At 40.5% G+C, this 23558-nt stretch overlaps 1 protein-coding gene across 11 annotated transcripts in view; it reads left to right on the forward strand.

Moving 5' to 3' along the window:
* Positions 1 to 23558, forward strand: part of RABGAP1 (RAB GTPase activating protein 1) — a 176176-nt gene that overhangs the window by 149972 nt on the left and 2646 nt on the right. For all 11 annotated transcript variants that reach the window (XR_007518774.1, XM_049896827.1, XM_049896823.1 and 8 more), the window contains 7 exons: positions 1575 to 1616; positions 1889 to 2017; positions 13974 to 14066; positions 14487 to 14597; positions 20540 to 20644; positions 21545 to 21628; positions 22352 to 22423. Coding sequence is in view for 10 of the 11 variants with exons in the window: in XM_049896827.1 (XP_049752784.1) it covers positions 1575 to 1616; positions 1889 to 2017; positions 13974 to 14066; positions 14487 to 14597; positions 20540 to 20644; positions 21545 to 21628; positions 22352 to 22423 (636 nt within the window). In the remaining variant the exon portion in view is untranslated. The remainder of the gene's footprint in view (positions 1 to 1574; positions 1617 to 1888; positions 2018 to 13973; positions 14067 to 14486; positions 14598 to 20539; positions 20645 to 21544; positions 21629 to 22351; positions 22424 to 23558) is intronic.

Raw genomic sequence — 23558 nt, forward strand, 5'->3', positions numbered from 1 at the left:
GAAGAAGTCAGAAGGTCGGCAGTAACCTGCCCTCCCTATAGTATGGCTCTCCTCCTAATGGCTGAGTAGAGCTCCAGCCATCACACCTGTATTCAAGCCAGGGCAGCTGGGGGACGGGGAAAGGTAATAATCATCTGCTGCCAAGAAAAGTACAAAATAAGGAACCTACAAATGGAGGTTTCACCCGGCATTTCCACTTACCTTGTACTGACCAGATCTTAGTTATATGCCTATACCTAGTTGCAGTGGAGGTTATATTTTAGCTGGGTAGGAATGCATTAAAAATCGGGGTTCTGTTACTAATAGAAAATAGATATTAGGATAAATAACAGTCTTTGCCACATTTGTTTTGAGTATTTTGTATGTGGGGTATATGTGTGTGTTTAAGAAAAAAAAAATTGTAAAAATAACATGTTTATTGTAGAAACTATAGGAAATACTAGCAAAAAGAATTTAAGATGCTTGTAATCCCACTTTCTAGATGTGTCGCTCCTTTTAGCATTTTGGTGTATGTGCTTTCAGCCGTTTTTTTTTTTTTTTTCTGTTCATATGTCTGTATATAATTTCTATATGAAATATTATGTAATAATGTATATTATGGTTCTGTATGTATATACTTAAAAATATATACTGTATATGCTATTTGGTAACCTTTTTTTCATTTCTTATACTTCAGCATCTGTAAGACACATTTATACCGTCATTCTTTTTATTTAATTATACCATATTCAAGACATACAAAAATCCATGATGAGTTTGTACCTGTCACCCAGCTTGAGATGTCATAAGACGCATTATAAGAAAGAAACATTACCAAGTATACCGTAATTCCTAATGGCTGCCCAGGTGTTCCATTATTTGGAGATGCCATAATTTATGCAAGTAACTCCTAATCTCAGACCTTTAAGTTGTGTCTAATTTTTTGCTATTACAAACAACCATTTGTTAAGTAGTTACTAAGGGCCAGGTGGCATACTGGGTAATTTACATAAATGTTTATTAATTATCTCAGAAAACCCTTAGGAAAGTATTAGTTCCTTTATGGAAACTGAGGCCCTAAAACTTAAAAGTTTAAATTGATCAACATATGCTAGTATATCTCTGTATCTGTCCTTTGCCCCCACCACTCTGAGAAGGGTTAGATGCAGAAAGACAGTGCAGGGAGCCCTGAGCAGATTCAGTTCATAGACGTAGGACTGAGGGACAGAGCGCTTGCTCTACTTGGACTGAGACAGCACAAGATAAAGTCCACCAGAAGTTATTTCCTGATGGATCACAATTTTCTGACTCTAATGTGTACTGATTTGAAAGCATGGAATACTTTGGAGAAGCATTCTTTCTTGTTGAATATGAAAAAGGACTGGAAAAAGCTCTTCTCTCAGAAAAATAGGAGATTGGGTCTACTCTAAGTGGCTTTTCAGTGGTGGCCCTGCAATTTTTGTTTTTCAAGATAACCCATTTCCTTACATGAAATTTTCACAATTTCTCTAGGACTGTGGGGTATTCTGAGGACAAACAGCTTAATAATCCAGATATAAACGCTGAAAATGTTCTTTTTGTCTTTTCTCTTTCAGGGAATAAGTGTCATTTTTAATGTCGCCCTTGGATTATTAAAGGTACTCATTTATTCATAAGCTGAGTTATCTGCCATTCTCTCTTCTGCACTTGCAATATTATGCTGGTCTGAATTTCATTCTCAGCAGCCACTTAGAATGAAAGTGCTCAAGTATTGACCTTGAGACTGGATATGTGTGAGGGGCTCTGACAAAGGCTAAGAAGTATCTTCGAGGGGATTATAAAGGAGATGGGTTTATATGATGCTTCTTGGGCATCTTCATAGCAAAATTTTTTCTGTACATGTGTATTTTTTCTTACTTTCTTCTTTAAGACTTCCAGGGATGACCTGCTGTTGACAGATTTTGAAGGTGCCTTGAAGTTCTTCAGGGTTCAGCTCCCTAAGAGATATCGCTCAGAAGAAAATGCAAAAAAACTAATGGAATTAGCCTGCAACATGAAGGTAAAATATTTTGCACTAATTTAGATTCTTCTGCATAGTTAATATTGCACTATTCCTGGTAAAACTATTAACATTTACAATGTTGTTGTTAAGTGCCATCAGGTCAGTTCCGACTCACAGCGACCGTACGTACAACAGAATGAAACACTGCCCGGTCCTGGCCATCCTCACAATTGCTGTTATGCTCGAGCCCATTGTTGCAGCCAGTGTGTCAGCCCATGTCATTGAGGATTTTCCTCTTTTTTGCTGACCCTCTACTTTACCAAGCATCATGTCCTTCAGGGACTGATTTTTCCTGATAACATGTCCAAAGTATGTAAGACGTAGTCTCCCATCCTTGTTTCTAAGTAGCATTCTGGTTGTACTTCTTTCAAGACAGATTTGTTCGTTCTTTTGGCAGTCCATGGTATATTCAGTATTCTCCAACACCGTAATTCAAAGGTGTCAATTCTTCTTCGGTCTTGCTCATTCATTGTCCAGCTTTCCCATGCATATGAGGCAGTTGAAAACACCATGTCTTGGATCAGCGCAACTTAGTCTTCAAGGTGGTGCCTTTGCTTTTCAACGCTTTAAAGAGGTCTTTTGCGGCCAATTTGCCCAGTGCAGTACATCTTTTGATTTCTTAAGTGCTGCTTCTGTGGGTGTTGATTGTAAATCCAAGTAAAATGAAATCCTTGACTTCAGCCTTTTCTCCGTTTATCATGGTGTTGCTTATTGGTCCAGTTGTGAGGATTTATGTTTTCTTTATGTTGAGGTATATTTATATTTATGTATTTTACATATTTATATTGACATGTTGAGGTATATCTTAGTTATCTAGTGCTGCTATAACAGAAATACCACAAGTGGATGGCTTTAACAAAGTTTATTCTCTCACAGTCTGGTAGGCTGGAAGTCCAAATTCAGGGTGCCAGCTCCAGGGGAAGGTTTTCTCTCTTTCGGCTCTGGAGGAGGGTCCTTGTTATCAATCTTCCTTGGTCTGGGAGCATCTCAGAGCAGGAACCCCAGGTCCAAAGGATGCTCTGCTCCCGGCTCTGCTTTCTTGATAGTATGAGGTCCCCCTGTCTCTCTGCTTGCTTCTCTTTTTTATATCTCAAGAAAGATTGGTTTAAGACACTACCTAATCTTGTAGATCTCATCAATGTAACTGCTGCTAATCCATCTCATTAACATCCCAGTGATAGGATTTAGAACACAGGGAAATCATAAAATGGAAGACAACCACACAATACTGGGAATCGTGGCCCAACCAAGTTGACACGCATTTTTAGGGGACACAATTCAATCCATGACAAAAGGTGTATTTGTATTAACATTTGTAGTAGGTAAATAGTAGTAATAAAATGTTCTTTTATATTGTATAATTCGTACCCTTTTTTAAAAATACTTCCTGTATATATTATCTCCTATGAATTGAATCATTGGCCCCCTTAAACTCAAAGATATTATCCCCATTTTGAAGACAAAGCAAAACACAGAGGTTGTAGCCTACCTAGAGTCATACAGCTGATTAGTGGCAGAACTCAGGTTTCATGATTTCTACTGTGCTGTCCTTTAACTTTCAACTTTGGTTATTAGGATCAGAAATTCCCTAAAATAAAACTAATAATACATGAAGAATCACTTGATTTTATCACTTAAAGAAAAAGTAACAAATTTGTGGGGGGGGGGCAAGCAGGGGACAGAATGAACAGTTATATTTGTTTTCTTATAGGGTACGTAAAAGACTGTCATACTTACTTATGTGACTCCAAAGGGTAGAGCTAGGATTGTTGTGTCGGGGCAGACACAGTGGTGGATAAGCCTCACTATTTACTAACTGGAGTAGAGCTTGGAGTCAGAAAGATCTAGGCTCAAAGGTACTTCCCCTATTTAAGGCTCAGTTACCTCATCTGTCAAATAGTAGTTGGACTTCTAGTCCTGGTTATATATCAAACAGACCTAACTCAGACCACCCTTCTTCCTTTAAACACATAGAAATACTAGATAAAATATAAATCAAAAAGTGTTTAAATACCGAGATAACCATGAAAGAAAAAAATAGAAATGCCCAGGTGCCTAAAACAAAATAGCTCAAAGCTAGTATGCTTGTAAACTGAGAAAGCAGTAGAGGATTATGGAACTGTGTAGGTATTTGGTTTTAATGCTCACACAGACACAATGGCTGTGCCTTTGGGCATTCGGGAGGCAACTGAGACGGAGACTTCTGCATTAAGTTGGGACCTTGGAATGGTTCTCATGTCTGTGGAAGGGAGAATACAAAAACTCTACCTTATTAGCCTAAGAAACAAAAGAAATCGTAATATAAAATAAATGGGGGATTTGAAAAAGAATGAAGTAGAGCTTCTAGAACTTTAAATAATCATTGACATTATCATTAAAATTAAAATATTATCATCTACTTCACAGTTGCTGTGGCCAGTGTTTCATGAGAGTTTACCATGTACCAGGCATCGTGTTTAAGTACTTCTACATGTGAGAAATAACTGCAGTGTCCATGCTGAACGTGATGCCTGGTGATTAGTGATGGTTCAAGAAGTGATGGCTACTACTATAATTATTTACTTGTGGTTTTTCAAGCAGATATCAGACACCAGTACTATTTGCAAGGAGAATGGGGGTGTGCACAGAACATAGAACCAAGTGAGTTCTGAGATTCTTTGAGTTATTTTTCATACTTCAGCCTGGTTCAGCACACAAGAGGATGCTGCCTCTTATCTGCTCATGATTTCTTCCCTCCAAAACCCACTCTTTTCCTGTTGATTTCTGCATCTCCGTTAGTGGTACCTGGTTCCTCAGGCCAAAAACTTTGCCGTCATCCTTGACTCCTCTTTCTTTTACACTCCACGTCTTGCAAGCCCTCAGAGTATATCCTGAATCTGATCACTTCTTGCCACCTTTATCAGTAATACCCTAGTGTAACCACCATCATCATTTCTCTTCTGGATTATCCCACTAGCTTCCTAACTGGTATTTCTGTTTCCTCAGTGATCCTGCTCCCAGGCTGTTTTTGATCCCATCTCTCCCTTGCTTAAAACTCTCTAATGGCTTCTTATCTCAGAATTAAACTCAAGTTCTTGCCAGGGTTTACAAGGCCCTGCACGATTTGGCTTCTCACCACCTTTTATTCCACCTTCCCCCTTGCTCTTTCCACTTCAGACACCCTGGCCTTCTTACTGTTGTGCCAAGCGTGCTCACCCCCTTGAGCCTTTCCACTTGGCTGGTCGGTCTGTCAGTAATGCTCTCTTAGATGTTTGCATGGCTTCACAGTCACCTCATTCAAGCTTCTGTTCAAATGTCATGCCATCGGAGAGGCCTCCTCTAATAGCATTGTCTAAAGTAGCAGCTCCCCCAACTCTTTACACTTTCTCTTTACTCTGCCTTATTTTTCCTCGTTTCACTATCACTTCCTAACATTATCTGTTCATTTGATTATTGTATGTCTCCCCCCACTGGAATGAAAGCTTTTTGAGAGAAGAGACTTTTGTCTCTCTTGTTCACTGAATGAATGAATTTGCTGTTGAGTTTCTACTAAGTTACAAAGAAGAGTTAACAGATTTAGGCAAGGCTTAAAAATAGCTTTAAGCAGAAAGTTTGACCTTTTGAGTTTTTATTAGCTTGAAAAGCTTTATTAATACTGTATATGGATTCTTTATTTCTGTAGTCCAGATAAGGGAGGTGTCTGATGTCTTTTTATTTGCCTATTCTTACAATGAGTTCAGGCAGTCAAGGCTGCCATTAGCATGTCTACATAGGACGTATTTTGTGCTTAGACATGTAATTCCTTCCAGCCCTGAAGGGCTTTGCATGGTTGGGGACACCTTGGATGATTCTCCCTATTTACACATGGTTTTGTGCGAGAAAGATAGTAATTTTTCTTGACATTGACTTACAGTATAGAAAGCCTACAGATTGACCAGGACGTGAGAGAATGAGATTTTCTGCTAAAAGGTGAAATATGGTGTTGGCAATGATTACTGGTAGTTGTACTCTGGCAGCTATACTTAATAAGAAAGTGGAGATAGAGATGATGGTTGAGCCAGTTACTGGCAAAGAACCTCAGTCACAGTGATGATCTGGCAGCTGAAAAATAAAAAGAAATCATTGGCAAGCTCAATCATGAGCCCGGACTGCATGAGCTAGAGTACATCAGTCAGCACAGGGAATGTACATGGTCATCTCTGGTTCCGGAGCCTCCTTCAGACATGGAAGAGTGTGTTCCTGCTAGGTGAATGGTTTGGAAACTAGATTTTGAACTTTTGGGCGTAGAATGTATAAAGGAAACTTTACCTCCACAACTCATTTAAATTCCATTTCATTATTTTTTCATTTTTTTTAAATCATGACTCAGTTTACTCAGGTGTATTTCCTGAGTAAGGTGAGAATTGGGAATAGTTCACCCCACATGCTAGCCTGGGTAACAGATACCTATTTCTGTTGCTGTTGTGTTTTAACATTGTGATATTGTTGTAATGTTCAATATTCGTATAGCCCTTAGAAGCATCTCATTTCTTCTTTGCAGTACTCTGTGAGGTAGGTAGGGCAAATCAAATGTGGAAACTGAGGCTCATAGAAGTGACTTACCCAAGAGGACCTGGCAGGGCAGTGACAAGAGCTGTGGTAGAACTCGGCCTTCTTTCTCCACGTTCCTGGTGCTCTACACTCCACCGCCTCCTCTCATTGCACAAGTGTAACAGGAATTAAAGTTGGTGTGGCAGTACCTGAAATGGCCACAAGATGGGAGTGTTGCTCAAAAAAGTCTGTATTCCTCTCTGCCCTTGAGTCTTCCTTCTCAATATGTTTCTTTCTGTGTCCTTACCGGCATCTCATTTGCTTCTTTCTTTCCAGGCGTTTTACTTCTCCCCTTTTCCCTCTTTCTCCTTAAAGTGAGTTTATTATGTAAGTGAAATATTGTATTTATTCATTAAGTTTTAGATTCCCTGCTCAGTCTACAATTAACCAACATACATCAAAACTCATTTAGCTATCAATTGAATTCCTCCTCCTCGATGGATCAGTGATAGAAAAAAAAATTTCCAGTTTTGATATAAGATCTAAAAGGAGTTCTCCTTTGGATAGAATGTTCCAGGAGGTCGTGAACAGTCCTGGGGTCTCCAGAACACTTTCATACTCACAACTTTACAACACATTGTCTTTAGAGGGGAAAAAAATTCCTAGGTCTTATTATTATTCAAGAAATATATGAAAGCAACAGTTTGTTTCTTTATGTCTGTACATATGTGAGAGGCTAGTTTAAGAGAAGCAGGAACAATACTGAAAGAGATGGCTTAGTGAGTTGTTTTAGATCCAAGTGTTTTCCTGAAGACTTTACTCTTGCTATCAAATTCTGCCTGCGGTGAAATGTAATTTCTGAGCCATTAGCTTCATTGGAATTTGTTATTTCAAGCATAAAGTAAATGTGTCAGACTTTAAACTGCCTGTAAGAAAATACGTTATTACTAAAACCAAATACCGGTATCTCCAAATTAATGTAATCCTAAACATTTGCTGTTCAGAGAAATAGAAAACCCTTTTTGCTCTTGGGGAGGTATTTTTATTTGTGAGCTAAAAACAAAACTACCTTCATTACCTGTTCAAATCATTTGCGTAGTCAATGTGTAACAGGATTTTAAGCTCTGCGAGGGCAGTGACTTCACTTGTCTTTTTTTTTATTATTATTTTTCACAGAATCTTGAGTAGTGCCTGATACAGTGAAGTAATCCTCACAGTAACTATATGAGGTCATTTTACATATGTGTATACTGAAGTTTAGAGGAGTGAAGTAACAGGTGTTAGTGGAGTTGGGATTCAGTCCCAGGAGTTTCCAGCTCTGAAGTCAATGCTTATAGTCATCGTGCTTTACTATAAATGAAGGATTGACAGAGCGGGATGAGAGACACTTACAGGTCCATTTTTGGTGATGTTTGTCATTTAATGATAAGGTAACTCAGTCTTTATGTCAGAATTGAAAACTTGCTCTCTGTACACTATAGTTGAAGTTTAGTTTTATTTCTTTGCTTGCTATCATCTTTTAAAATTGGATTCCATGGGGAAAATTCTGAGTGGGTACTCTCTCTCTGTAATAGACCTTAAATTTGCCTGTTGCTGTAAGGGCAACAATGGGCACGACCTTCTTATTCTAATAAATTGGTTTCCCTTCGTCCTTATCTGTTTGGGTCTTCTGCTACTGATTTGCTTATTGCATTATAGGAAAATACTCTGGTGGTAGAACCAGGATGCCAAATGCTATTTAGTGGTCTTTGAAAGCGTTTGAGTCTGAACTCTTTGAACAAATTAAATAAGAAAGCTCAAAATCAAATAGGATGTCCCGTCCCGTCCCTTCCCCCCGCCCCGCCATGGTTTAGAGTGCAAGCCTTGGAAGCCCACAGACCTTGGCTCTGATCCTGGCTCTGCAGACTCTGCGTGTGACCCAGCGTAGATCAGCACAGCAGGTTACAGGAAGAGGGAAATCAGATGATGTCTTTACGAAGTCACTGCTGCTCTTTGTATGACAGTCATCATCTCTCAAATACCTGTGCTCTCTTGACCTGCCTTTCTGACCTCCTCTGCCCAGGCATCTAGAGTACTCTCCTCTAGTCAATTCATGTCAGCAGTGATAGATTTTCGTATGTGCCAAGAACTGCGCTCAGTACCAAGCATGCTACAGAGATGAATGAGAAACAAGAGGCACCCCAGATTTGTGTTCTTCTGCAGGTGTTGTCACTTAACAGACTGGCTATTTGGCCTTGGGCAGGTACTTTACCTGTCTAGGTCTTGATTCCTCAGCAGTAAAATGAGGGTGCTGTTCCCTCTTCTACCCATCATAGAAAGTTGTTTTGAGAATTAAATAAGTTAGTAGATATAGAAGCAGCTTGTTCGCTAGAAAGTTTGGTTTATATCTCAGGTTCTTTTAACCAGTAACTGAAATGCAAAATCCTTGCCCCAAACAATTTACCTTCTTAAAAAGAAGATGGATTTGCCTCAGATTTACTTATTTATGTAGCTTCCTGTTAACCCTACCACATAAAGCAATGAGAACTTTGGGGGTTAGAATCTGCTTGCTTCCTACTCCCCCCATCCACCTACACAACACACATGAAACTTGCCCAGCTGGCCATGCGCAGCTACTAACATTCACCCTCCCACCTTTTCTGGACCCCTGTGACTCCAGCAGACCAGGGATTCAGACCCTTGAAACAATTTCTTAAACCAAACTTGGGAATCAGTTTCTCTTCCAAATGGCAGCTTATTTCATACTCTTAAGTGTTAAATGGATTTTGTGTAAGTGGCTTATTGTTTGCAGCACATGTTTAGAAGATAGTTCTGTCTCTGATGTAGGACAGAATGCCAGATAATAAGTAATAGCTACCATTTATTGAAAAGACCTTACTGTGTGCCTGGCAGTCTGCTAAACACTCTGTATACATTTTATATCAATTCATCCTCATAACAATAGTTTTCCTAAAGACTTAGGATTTTTACAAATGAGGAAGCTGAGGCTTAGAGAGATTAGGCAGCTTGCCTATGGTCACACGGTAAGTCATCTATAGAGCCAGGGCGCAAGCCTTGGTCAGTTCTTTTGCAAAGCCAAAGCTCTTACTCAGCAGGCTGTATCATCTCCCTCCTGCTGGAGTCAGCAGCCATACTCACTCCTCTTCCATCTATGTGGGCCATGACATCACTGCCTGTTTCAGAGGCTAATCAGAGACCAGCTTCCCCAGGGCGGGTAGCATGTATTTTAAGAGATAGTATCACCCACTTCCTGTGACAGATAAATGATGAGTGGCCAAAGGGGAGGCGTTTTGGACAAATTCATGCTTCTACCAAAATATCAAACTAGCATGTTCCAAACCTCCAACTTCTGTCTGGATTCAGGGTTTCTTAATCTGAGACCATGGATGGGCTTGTGGGGGCCCATGAAGCCTCTGAAATTGAATGTAGAAGGTTTTATGGGGGGTGAGGGCATTTGCCTTCTGTGCACTTTTATGGGGAGGAACCATGGCTCTCAGGAGACTCTCAAAGTGGTGCTGTCCCTAACAGTGTTAAGAACCACTATGCTAATTGGAGTGGAAGGTATAAAATTGATTTTACCTAAATTACAGACCCAGTCTTATCCCAGCGAATGATACCTCCTTCCTCCCTCCTTCCCTCCCTCACCCCAGAGCACACTTGAACAGAACAAAGATTAAGTTTCAAATTTAATCTTCTTTGAGGGCAGTAGTACCTCTGTGTGAAGCTGTGATGTCCACTAGCCTTCTGATACAAGTCAGCCAATGGTGGGTGTGATTCAGAACTTTGGGGCTGATTCCATAGATTCCCCTGCTTCCTGAATTCAATTAAAATGTTACTTATATAAGTCAGAGAAAAAATGAACCTTGGACTTCTGAGGGTGGGGATATGTCTGCATTTGCTAAGTATTTTCAAATTAGGAATTTCACAGTGAATGAGTTCCTATTCTCGTGGAGTTTGCATACTGCGATCTATGTACATATTTGTGTCGCTAATGCTTAGCAAAGAACACTGCGCATAGTAGTATTCAGCTGTTAGATAGATAAATGCCTCTACTCCATCTTTACTAGATTCAAGGTAAGGCCTTCAGGTCTGGTTTGTTCAGTATCTGTTTATTGAGTTCCGAATATGTTCCAAGCATTATGCTAGGTACTGGAGTTACAGTGGTAAGCAAAACAGACATGGCCTTTGGCCTTTTTCCAAGTGGAAAGACAAATGATCAAGTAAGCACATAAATAAGTAATTGTAAGCTTAGATAGGAGCCATGGAGGAAAAGGTCTTGATACTATGAGAATATATAACAGAAAGACCTGGCCTAATGGGGGTGGGCAGTGTCAAGGAAGGAAGCTCTAAAGAAGTGATGTCAGAGCTCTGATCTGAAAGATAAAAGAGAGTTAACCAGGTGTGGGTTGTTCAGGCAGAGGGAACAGGCTTCCATTGTATGTCCACTTTGGTTGCCATTTTCCATTTAGGAGAAAGGTCAGTACAGGGATGAAAGGGCCTTTTTTCATTAATTCTCATTCCTGGACACTCGCTATGGGCAGGGCATAACGATGAGTGAGACAGTTCCGGCCTGGAGAAGACGTCGGTGATGTGACAGGCAGGCCGAGAGGTGCTGGTCTCCCTGGCGTGCAGCTTCATAAGGAGGCTTGAATCATTGCTTTTGCTGCTGGCTTCTCCTGGTCCCCCTCCAGTTATCTGGCATCAGTTTTTTGTTTTTGTTTTTTTCTGGGCTCTGTGCTTCAGATGCAGCCTGAACTAGTTGGCTCTGATATGCAGACACCCATGCCCCAAAAGTCAGGATCAGTTGCAAATCCATCATAAGTAGGGCTGTTTTCATTAATTTATTTTGTGTTTTGGGGGCTTAAAGGAGAGAACGAGAGAAAGACAGACAACAAGGGAACAGGTGAGGTTGAAGTGCAGGGAGACGGCATTAAACTGGTGATGTCAGTCAGAACTCTGGGCCTGCAAGCTGTACAGAGGATAGGGAGCTGTGTCTCTCCAGTCCTGAGAGGTGGCCCCTGAGGACTAATTCAGAAGCCCAGCGGAGACCATCATCTAGAGGAATTTGCAGAGCTCTGTCTTTTGCCCAGAGAGGTCTAGAATAATTGAGAATTATTTTTAAGCAGCGTTTATCATGTTTTTATTAACTATAAAAATAATTCAAGTTCAGTGCAGGAAACATGGGAAAAGCATAAAGAAATACCCATAATTCCACCACCGAAATGTAAGAACCAAATGAGATGGCATGTATGAAACTGGCTGCCATCGAGTCAATTGGAACCCATAGTGACCCTATAGGACAGAGTTAGACCTACCCCATAAGGTTTTATCAGGTACTTATCACTTGTCATAAGGCTAAGCTCCCTTTTGCAAAGGAACATTTTGCAAAATCAACCCATATGTAGAGAGTATAGTGGGTATGAGGCAGTTATAGTAAGGGATAACGAAATGTAGAAGAAATTATAATTAGCATTTTAAAATACACATTTATGGTGGAGGAGTTAGGGGGAAACGTTAATTCTTCCCTACCTTAGGATACGAATGAAAAGTTGAAGAATGCTGAAGATTTGGCAAAATGTTTTACAGGATTTTTTTTTTTTTTTGTAAAACGCTAGGGGGAGCCTCATACCCACTGCCTTCCTTGTCACTTACCCAGAAGAACAGAATAGAGCCCTGGGAAGAAGTGTTTGCTGCCTGCAAGCCTCATTTATTTTTGCTTCCTCTACTATTGATCTGTTAGAATTGTTTATAAATTTACTGATCAAACAGACGTTTTATTTAGGTGCTTTGTGAATCACTTAGGTGCACAATAAAATTTTACCCTTGTATTGGCCTTAAACCGCAGATGTGAGTTTAAAAATGGCCTGGCTGTCCAGCTTGTGGCCTCACCCCAAGTGTTTAATGGGCATCTTTCTCTAGAGTGCAGCCAGGGCATAGTGTCATTCTCCTGGCTGCCTCCCCTTGGGCAGCAGCCAGACTCCAGTAATAGAGCTTCAATTGAGGCAGGCCTATAAATACCCCAGCCAGGTGAGGTGTCCCCAGTCAGCAGAAAAGGTGTATCAGGCAGCTAGAGGAAGATGGAATACGGGGATGGGAATTGAAGGCACTGATGCCACACACTGCAAATCTTAATCTAGAAAATAAGGAAGATAGACCAGACTAGCTCTGAGAGTCCTAGCTACTTGGAACTGGAGGCTAAAAGGTTTGTGAGGCAGCAGTGTAGGTAGTATTCATAACTGAAGCTTTGAGAATGGGTGAGCAGAGTGTTAGCTTTAGAGTTGTTCTTTAAATTGCACTTATCTGTTTTATATCTTTTCTACTTTCTCGTATTTTTTAAACGTAATTTTAAAAACACTGGAGGGAATCAGCTAGTAGTGAGGAAGAAGGAATCAAAGACTAATATTGTGTTTTGAAGGGACGCTCTAGTTTAAGATTTAGATTAAAGAACAATAAGGGATCAGCCAGTAAAATCTGGGTTGGGGGGAATCTGTTAGGTGGAGGGAGGGTCAAGAGAATAAAGGAGGTTAAAGATTTCCTAGAAGGAAGAGAAATAGATTGGTCATGTTGAAGAATGAAAGTCAGAGAGCTTTGAGGTCTAGTTAGGGAGAGGTAGGACCACTGATGGAGTGAAAAAGAATCCACTGGTGACCTTCAAGAGGGTACTTTCTATAAACTAATCAGGGCAAAAACATGATTTTGAGAGACTGAAAGAGAGGCCGTGCAGCAGTGGAGGTGAGACGTATAGGCCTGAGGTTTGTAATGGTTGGTAAGAAATGGCTTGAGAGAAAGAGGACAGTAGTTTGATAGGGCCAAAAAGTAGCTAAGTGGAGTGGTCAATATAGCTGTGTTTTTAAGGGTGGAGAGAATTGTGCCTATTTGAAAGCATCACGGGAGCTAGTAGAGAAGACAGGTGATAAAGGTGATAGACCAGTGAAGTGACTCCAAGCTTAAACTATGGATAGAGTCCAACTGCCTGGGCCCAAATCCCAGATCTGCCAGTCCCTAACTGAGTGATCTTTAGCAAGTTGTATAACTTCTTTTTACCTCAGTTAACTTGCCTGTAAAATGAAGATAATAGTATACCTTGTAGAGGTGTTGAGAGGTCGCAGATTTAAAGCAGTTAGTAGTGCTTTAGTATGTGGTAAATAAAATGATAGCTTATTATTATTGTTGACAAGTAGGACCTAGAACTCAGATGGGAGGGGCCGTCAGTGGGGTATTCATTGTAACACTGTCAGTAAAATCTTAGGAACCAAACATCCCCAGCAGAACCCTGGACATGATAGTCATTGAGTAAGAGTTTGGATGTGGGCGTGAGAGGAAACACTACTTTCACAGTGGCTGGGGAAGCACAGGTCAGCAGAGGTCTTGGTCTTCAGCGCAGGCTTTGAAGCACCCACTACTTTTTGATAGCTTTTAATTTGTGCTGTGGTTTGTCCTACAGATTAGTCAGAAGAAGTTGAAAAAATACGAAAAAGAATATCACACCATGAGAGAACAGCAGGCCCAACAGGAAGACCCCATTGAGAGATTTGAGGTTCGTTTGCTTATGGCCTGGATGATGTGAGGAGCTTTCAGCGGGTCATGTAATTGTGCCTGTAACTAGTTTTATCAAGTCCCTTTCAAAACTCAGTTCCACTGTTCGTTTCACTTTGAGTCTGCAAATGAGAAAGCAGATCTGTTTTGTTTTAAACCACCTACCTAGTTTGTTACAGTTCATTGGGCTTTCATCATCATTAATAAGAGATAGCTGCTTGACAAGGTCACTTGATTCAGTTAAATATTTCTTTATGGAGAAGAGGAAGTAAGTAATTATTGATCAGAAACTCACCAGGTTCAGCCACATCTCCCAGTATTTCGATAGAACTCAGAAATGAGTTTTGACGTTTAGTCCTAAGAAAATGATAATTAAGTCTGATTTTTATGTGTCTGTAACCTGTTCCTTTCTACCCTTCAGCGGGAGAATAGACGTCTGCAAGAAGCTAACATGAGGTTGGAACAGGAAAACGATGACTTAGCCCATGAGCTGGTGACCAGCAAGATTGCACTGCGAAAGGACCTGGATAATGTAAGTCCTAATGGTCTGAAAGATCATATTGAAACACTTGATTTCTCTCTTAATCAAATCAAATTCATGAATTTAGTGATTGTTGTTCTAGCTAGATACCCTATGAAGTTTCTCTCTTGTGTGACAACTTGTATTAGCCTCTCGTTCAGGAATTCTTGATAAACTTTGAAATTAAGCCCTTCTCACCACAGCCTTCTATCGTTGTGCACGCAGTCTTTGACTCCTTTCCCAAACATTGTTTGATTAAGAGACCTTTTGGCTAATTCTTATGCTCAACAGAGGTTTCCTAAAACAAGAAAGATTTTGTTACCCTGCGTTCTATGTGCCTATTGAATAAGCATTGCCGACTGGAATGCAACCCAGTGCCTCAGCAACTTGCGATTCTACTAGTAGTTTGTACTAGCAAATGTTCTGTTTTTCTTTGCTTCTCTTAATCTTAAAAATTTTGAGATGATGGCTTTCCTGGCAGGGTGCTTGTCCATCTTCTGTACTGTAAGTTTCTCTTAGAAGAAGTGTAATCTCTCATTCATGATTTAGGTCAAAGGTGTTACAATAAAACTTTATTTACAAAAAACAGGTGGTGGGCAGAATTGGCCCATGGGCCTTAGTTTGCCAGCCCCTGATTGAGGTTACCCTACTAGCCTCCTAGGAAACCCTGGTGGCATAGTGGTTAAGAGCTATGGCTGATAACGAAAAAGGTCAACAGTCTGAATCCACCAGGCACTCCCTGGAAACTCTATGGGGCAGTTCTACTCTGTCTTACGGGGTAGCTCTGAGTCGGAATCAACATGACAGCAATGAGTTTTTGTTTTGGTTTACTAGCCTCCTAGGATTGCTTTTCTCTTCACTGGTGTCCTGAGGTTCTAGGGATAGGCTCAGGCTATTTAGGGTGTATAAGGGACTTACATGATTCATCGAACCCCGTAGGGTCCGTGACTTCAGCAGGTCTTGAAAATTTGGTGCAGTAATGCATTTCTTTGGTCAGAAAATCAGTACATTCATATGATTCTCCAAGCGGCTGAAATATCATATGAAAACAGAAGAAAGATGGTGGTATTTACTGGTTCTTATTATTTGTCTTTAGAAATGGGATAATGAAGTAGAAGATGTTGGATAGACCTGAGTTCTAATACCAGCTACACCACTTTGAAGCTCACCTTGAACACCGTTTAAACTGTGGGGAGGCAGAATAATAGCTGTGTTCACAGTGAGAATTACATGATTTGATGTATATGAAAAACACCACCAAAATCAGGCACGGGCATTGTTAAATTCCCTCTGTATCCCACTGACTGTCAGCTGCAGACAGCAACACGTAACTGGGAAGGCATCTTCTTCCAGTTTTTGCAGGGAACGGGTTTCAAGGTCATTAGCCCTCAGTGACCAGAACTTAGAGATCTCAGTGACTTTGGGCTTACCACACAGACTCTGTTCATGAGGTTGAGTTTCTTCCTTACGGTGCGAATTCCCAGTATATCCTCTGTTTCTGTTTGTAGAAACACTTTCTGGGGCATTCCGTGATTGTTCAGGCATTTCTTCCTAGTAAGTGGAGGGAGGGGGGCATACACTGAGCAAAGACTACTGAAGCAAGGCCAGAGGTGTACACCTAAGATAGCTCTCATAACAGCTGTGGATCATGCAGAAAGGAAGAAAAAAAGAGAAGAAAATGGGTCCTGGACAAGAGTCTTTGTGTTCTATGATGAAGTTATCGTAAGGGGCAGCTTAGACTAAAATTCAAGGTGGAATCTGTTTGAGCTGTTAGACATTTTTTTAGTCTGCCAGACCCAATAATAACATTCATGTCTCCCTAGTTTAAGGTGAATTGTAGACTTCTTGACAACAGTAGTCAAAGAACTATGTTACATCCCTACTATCAAAGGTAAGAAGTAATAAAAATATTATGAACTCCCATTTATTAGGATCTGTATGCCATGCACTATAATAAGCACTTTATTAAATTCCACTATCTCTTATTCTTACTTTAGCCTCGTAAGGAAAGTAGCATGAGCCTCATTTATGGATGAAAATTGTTTTGACAAGCCAGGAAACCAGAGACTCAGAGATGTGAAAGCACCCAGGAAGAAGCAGTGCCAAAATCTAGTCCAGACCCGTCTTAACTGGAATGTCTAGGCTTGTTCTATGATGCCACACTGTCTCTATAGTAAATATGGAACAAGAAGCTATGAACTGATGTCATAACTACATCAACAACATGAGTAGAGGAGGGCCTGTGATTTCTGACACATTAAATAGCTAACGTTTCTTGAGTACTTAACAAGTGCTAGTCACTATGTGCTTTGCATATAAATTATCTTATCAAATCCTCGAAACAACCCCAGTTATATATGGGATATAATTATGATCCCCTTTTTTACTGATGAGGAAATTGAGGTAAAAAGAGGTTAAATATCTTAACACAGGTCACACAGGTGGTCAGTTGCAGATTTCTTTAATGTCTTTGGTTTGGATATCAGGGTAATGCTGGCCTCAAAAATGACCTCGGAAGTGTTCCTTCCTATTTTCTTGAAGACTTTGTGTAGGATTGGTATTGTTTCTTGATTAAGTCTTTGATTTAATTAATTCACCAGTGAAGCCATCTCTGGGCCTGGAATTTTCTTTGCACTAAATTATTTAATTATGAATTCAATTTCTGTCATAGATACGGGGCTATTCAAATTTTCTAATTCTTTACGCATCCATTTTTATAATCCGTGTCTTTCAAGTAATTTATCCATTTCATGTTAGTTGTCAAGTGAATTGGCGCAAAGTTGTTCATATTTCCTTACTTTTAATGTTTATAGAATCTGGAGAGACGCCCCCGCTTTCATTCCTGATGTGGATAATTTCAGGGCTTTTTCTTCCCTCCCCCTTTTTTCCTTAATCAATCTAGACAAAAGTTTATCAGTTGTGTTGATCTTTTCAGAAACCAGCTTTTGGTTTCATTGATTTCTCTGTTCTTTGTTTTCTGTTTCATTGATGTCTGCTTTTTATTATTTCCTTCTACTTTCTTTGGGTTTAATTTCCTCTCCCTTTCTAGCTTCTTAAAAAGGAAGCTTAAATAATTGATTTTAGATCTTTATTCTTTTCTAAAATAAGTATTTAAAGTTGTAAATCACTGCTTCAACTGCATCCCACAGATTTTGATATGTTGTATTTTTAATTTCATTCAGTTCTTGTCACTTCGTCTTTGACTTGTGAGTTAATTAGGAGTATGATATTTAATTTCCAAATATAAGGGATTTTTCCCAGAAATTTTTCTGTTGTTGATTTCTAATTTAATTCCACTGTGATCAGAGAACATATCCTTTCTGATATCCTTTTAAAATATCTTGATATTTATTTTATGGCCTACTGTTTTTTTGTTGTTGTTGTTTTTTTAGTTAAGGTCTGTTTGGGCAAACATTCCACAGGCAAAGTGTGTCTATTTTGTTGGGGGGAGAGTGTTTTATAAATGTCAACTAGGTCTAGTTGGTAGATCGTGTTGCTCAAGTCTTCCAATGACTTACTGATTTTCCCTCTTTTTGTTCTGTCACTGACAAGTGTGAAAGTCTCCAAATCTAATTGTACACTTACCTATTTCTCCTCTTAGTTATGTCAGTTTTTGTTTCATGTATTTTGAATTTCTGTACATTTCAGATTCTTAACACCTTCTTAATGGAGTGACTCGTTTATTATCATGAAATGTCCTTTATCCCTGATAATGGTCCTTGTTTAGAAATACAGTTTGTCTGATATTAATATAGCCACTCTGGCTTTCTTAAAATTAGTGATTATATGGTACATTGCTCTATTCTTTTACTCTTAACATATTCGTGCTTTTATATTTAAGATGAGTTTTTGTAGCCAGCTTTTCTGTTCAGTCTGACAATCTCTGCCTTTTAACTGGAATGTTTACCAATTACAAATAATGTAATTATTTATATGACTGGATTTAAGTCTACCACCTTGCTATTTTCTATCTGTCCTTTTTGCTTTTTGTTCCCTTTTTACCATCTTTTTCTGCCTTCTTTTGGTTTAATTGGGTATTTTCATGGTTTCGTTGTATCTTCTTAGCTGTCTTCAGAGCTCTGCCCTGCAACTGCCAGCCACATCAGCCTTTCTGACCTCCATACTCTGGCTCCTGAAGCATTCGAGACTTCCGTGCTCTGCTCAGAGCCCCTAACTGTGTTCCTTGGTCCAGAAAGTACTTAAGCAGAAAGCCAGGGTGGTAGTAGGACTCATCTTGTTTGTTTTCTTTCTCTCAGGAACCACAGTTCTGCACTTACTGTTTTCAATGTCTGAAAACAGTTGTTTAATATATTTTGTCCAGTTTTCTGTTTCTGGTAGGAGGCTAAGTCTGGTCCCTGTTACTCCTTCCTGACTGGAAGTGGAAGTCTGGATTTATCTCTCTTATCACCAGATGCTCTCTCCTCATATGCTTACGTAAACAAAGTGAATGTGGTGCCTTTAGAGGACCCTGGTTGGATCTGCCCAGTGACTTCTGTGCAACTTCCCATTGGCACAACATTGAGAGTCAGCTCTTGGAGTCCTGGCACAAATGCTGGGCTCAATGTCAGGCAACCTGGTTTCAGATTCCACCTCTGCTACGTGCATTGTGAGAGAGTGGGGAAATCACTTCCCTTCCCAGAAAGGACAGAAACCCCCCTTCTTTATAATTTGGGGAGTCAGGGTGGGCAGGGAAATTGGGGTTGTGGTAAAAGCACAGACTTTTGAATCAGAAGACCCAGGTTCGTGACCTGACTCCTTCATACCTCTTATAATCCGTGTTAATATAACGGTTCCCATCATGGTAGTGGTGAGATTAAATGAGAGAACATAAGCATGTGGCACATGCCCCAAAGCAGTGCTCAAAAGATGTTAACTGAGTCCCAGAGAGGGATGATAGGGGGTTTTACCGATATAAAGCAAAGTTTTTAACAGGACTTCTTTCTCCTTACTTGTTATTTCCCCTGTTGTTTGACTGTCTTCATTTCCGTTTTGATTGTTTCTTGGGTTCGAGCTAGAGGAGGAGGAGATAAGCCACTCCCCAGAAAGGATAGGACCCCATTTAATACGCGCAGGTGCGGTTTGCCAGTAATTAAGGGCCTTTTGAGTTTGCGTATCATGCCTTTCTCAGTTTCCCATTGGAGGCCCTAGCCCTCTGGAACCTGTTCCCCTAGGCCAGAGGAGGTATAGAGGAGTAAGAATTTCAGGGAAACCACCATTCTACCACCAAGGAAGGTTGTATATAAGAAGGCTGGCAAAGGCCTCCTACCTACTGCTGTGTACCTAAAAGCTTCTGCCCCATTTCTTTGACTGCCCTCTAGCATGGTACTCATTCTTCAGTTATCTTTGGAATATCCAATATCAGAAACTCTATGTCATGCATAGGCATATCATTGTCACCTAGAAGCCCACAGATCTGCCCACCAGATCTTTCCATGCTTTAGAAAAAGTGTGGAGGATGACCATTTCAGATAACAAAGAGAGTGCCAGAAAAGGGGAGGCCTCCTTTATTAGGTGACAGCAAGAGTGAAACGTAAAACTTGGTTGAAGCAGAGGAAATACTGAGAGCTGCAGAGTTTATTATTACTATTAATAATAGTGACGGCTACCTTTTAAACAGCTACAGTGTTTACTGAGTGCTTTTCATGCCTTACCGCTCAGATGAAGAGTCTGAAGCTCAGGGAAGTTCTCAGTGGCTTGTCCAGGTGGCACATGGTTAGTGGATGATGGGAGTTGAACCCAGGCTGTCTGATGCCAGAGACTGGGCCAGGCACTTCTGCATGAGTCTAGTCTCAGTTTTGATATGAACTTGGTCTGTGACCTTGGGCATACCATTTTTCCTCTCTGGATTACAATCTCCCCATAATCTTAAAAATGGAATTGTGCTAGGTAATTTAGAGCCCTTCTACTTCTCAATTCTTGTTCTGTGACAGATGCTTAAATTATATGTGTTTCAGGCTGAGGAAAAGGCAGATGCACTCAATAAAGAGCTGCTTATGACCAAACAGAAATTGATTGATGCAGAAGAAGAGAAAAGACGGCTGGAAGAAGAATCTGCTCAGGTGAGGGGAACTTTACCCCCCCTCTCACATTCCTCTGTGTCTTGCAAATGCTTGAGGGTTGGTAGTTCAGCTGGTGGCTTCCTGTTGGCACCGGAAAACTCGGAGACAGGTGGTATTAGTTTCTCTCCAAAGGCTCTTTTTATTTACTGTGTGTAAAGCATAATGTCCTTATAATTAGAGCTCAGAAGGAGACAGTGGGTCACAGCCCATCTTTCATCCGAGCAGAAGAAATTCCTGCGTATCAGCATCTGAGTGTAACAGTGAAGAGGGTTAGCGCTTCTGCAAAAGGAAAGCAGACATCATATAATGAATGTTTGGCTCTTCTACTTGCCACCTGATGTCTCCCCTGTAGAGCAAACTCTGGAAGTCTCACTCTGAGCCAGCTCTCCACAGCCACTGGAGCACAGACCTGTAGCCATAGGAAGAGCTTTGGGTGCCGTACACTCTAGAGCAAGGTCCTTCTTCTGCTCTCCCACCCGTGGTTCTCCATCATGGTAACACCTTCCCAGAGTCTGTCGGGACTACCTGGGGTGAGGGATGACCAAGCACTTTCTGTATATACTGTGAGGTGCTGAGAAAACTATAGTCCTCTGATTAGCTGTTTGATCTGTGTTTGGTTCGGGCCACCTCCTTAGCCAAGGTTCCTAGGGTGGAATTTCAGCGGAAGTCCAGTCTTTAATAAAATTTGATATTTTAGGGATTTTTCAGTGTTCTCTTCCTCTTCTGGCATCAAGAACAGGATTAGTGCTCTGAGAGTGAAGGAAGAAAGTCAACAAATGAGGGCCCTTCCAGAGTTAGGTCAGGTACTCGGAAAGCCCAGCACTGGGCAGTCCAGTAGGTTCCAGAGCTGCTTTTATTTTTCCCTTAAAACATTCACTTTTGCTTTTTTTATGTGCGCAGTTAAAAGAAATGTGCCGTCGGGAACTTGACAAGGCAGAATCTGAGATTAAGAAAAACAGTTCTATCATCGGTGACTACAAGCAGGTGGGTCCTGTGTACCCTGGGGCTGGGCCACATACTAGAAGCCCTGCTTTCCTGGATGGAGTGTATGCCCTCCAAACCCAAATGCTTAAAAAAACAGTTGTTTCACATTCTGGCTTTTAACTTGCATTGGCAAGCTATTTCATTCCGTTGGACAAGTTACTTCACTTCTTTGATTTTCACCTGTAAGAGGTGGAAAATAATGTCTCTGTAGCAGGACAGTTGGGAGGATTCAGTAAGCTCCTGTTTGTAGAGTACCTGTCACAGTGCCCTGTATTTAGCAGCACTTAGTAAATGGAAGTTGCAGTACGTTCTTGGGGCACTTCTGTTGTGGAATTACCAACTTAGGTTTACATGTGGTTGATGACAGTCCAGTTCTTTGCCTGACTGGTTGGGTTTTCAGGTTAAAGCTGAATTGGTCTTGTCCCTTCCTACACCTGGCTGTCGTGCTGGTTTGTGAGGCTGCCAAGTTTCATAAACCATTGGCCATTGAGTGTGGCACCAGAAGCTTCCTGCAAGTCCCAGGCTAATGGATGCAGAGGTGGCACAGCTGGAGGAATCTCTGCTCCTTTGTCAGCTTCACCCCCCTCGTTTACAGTAGCAGCCTATTTTGTATTTTCTTAATTCCACTTAGCATATTCCAGCTCCCACTGTAGAATTTATCCTGGGCCCAAATTATGCAGATGATTATATTGCTCAAGAGATTGTTGTTTCATGTTTGTTTAGATTTGCTCTCAGTTGAGTGAAAGATTAGAGAAACAGCAGACAGCTAATAAAGTGGAAATTGAGAAAATTCGGGTAAGTCCTTTAGTCTTCTTATATCATAAAGATTTTATACGACCTAGTTCATTTTTTACTGTATTCGGCACAACAGATTTTGGGAAGGGGCAGTTTTACCTTGATTTTAAAAATGAGAGAAGCCAGCAAGTACTTGATCAGGTGCCTGTCACAGGGCCTTCCTGGCTCAGTAACTGGCAAGTAATGCTGTGCTTGTTCTCTCCAGAAGGGAATACAGACTAGACCAAAAGGGCTCTGGCTTTAGATCTGAAAGTGCATGTGTCGCAGAGCTCCTCCAGGATTTCCCAGCGTCATCAGTGTGGTAGAGCTGATTGCTGCAGTGCACTGAAGGGCTACACTGAGGCTAAGGAGTCCTGCAAGTAAGATTTTGAGTGAGGTGGAGTACAGAGGCCAAGATCATGTGCTATGATTTGTCTTTCCTCAGTATTCTGAGGCATGGAGATGCTCCCCACCTGAACTCATTCCTTCTGCCATAATGGATCCAAATTCAGTGAGAAGGACCGCTAATGACATTTTCCTGTTTGGTTTTTTTAAATGATTTTTAATGTTGTACTATCAGTTTGGTAGGTTTTGTAACTTTCTTTCTTTAAGCTATACATGTACTTGAGAACTAGTCAAATTTTATTAATTTACTGAAAGGTGCTCCACTGACATTTGTAACTCCGTGGACAGGAACGTGGGAAAGTACTTCAGCTAAAGGCCTGTTGTCACGGCAGTGCCTGCACAGGCAACACGGGGGCGGGGGGGAGGGGGGCCCTGTGGAGCAAGATTACTTATACCTGGCCTCCATCATAACCAGGAGTGTCTATTTTAAATGTAACTTATTTTTTAATTCTGAAACTAAGGCTCATTGCAGAAAATTTAAAGAATTTAAGAGTAAATTAAAAAATAATAATAATAACTATAATCCCATTACTCAGAGATAACCACCATTATTCACACTTTGGTATATAGGTTTTTTAGTCTGTTCTACATTTAACATAGAAAATTTCATTTTTTCCAAGGTAAGCATGTTTTTCACATTTATATCTCTGAAGTTGGTATATGTTTTATAATTGATGTTTTTGTGGCTTAATAGTAGAATTTTTTTCTTGTAGGAACATAAAATAATGGTGTTTCCTACAATCACTAGCAT

The sequence above is a fragment of the Elephas maximus genome, chromosome 9 (assembly GCF_024166365.1).
Source record: "Elephas maximus indicus isolate mEleMax1 chromosome 9, mEleMax1 primary haplotype, whole genome shotgun sequence".
Classification (NCBI taxonomy): Eukaryota; Metazoa; Chordata; class Mammalia; order Proboscidea; family Elephantidae; genus Elephas; species Elephas maximus.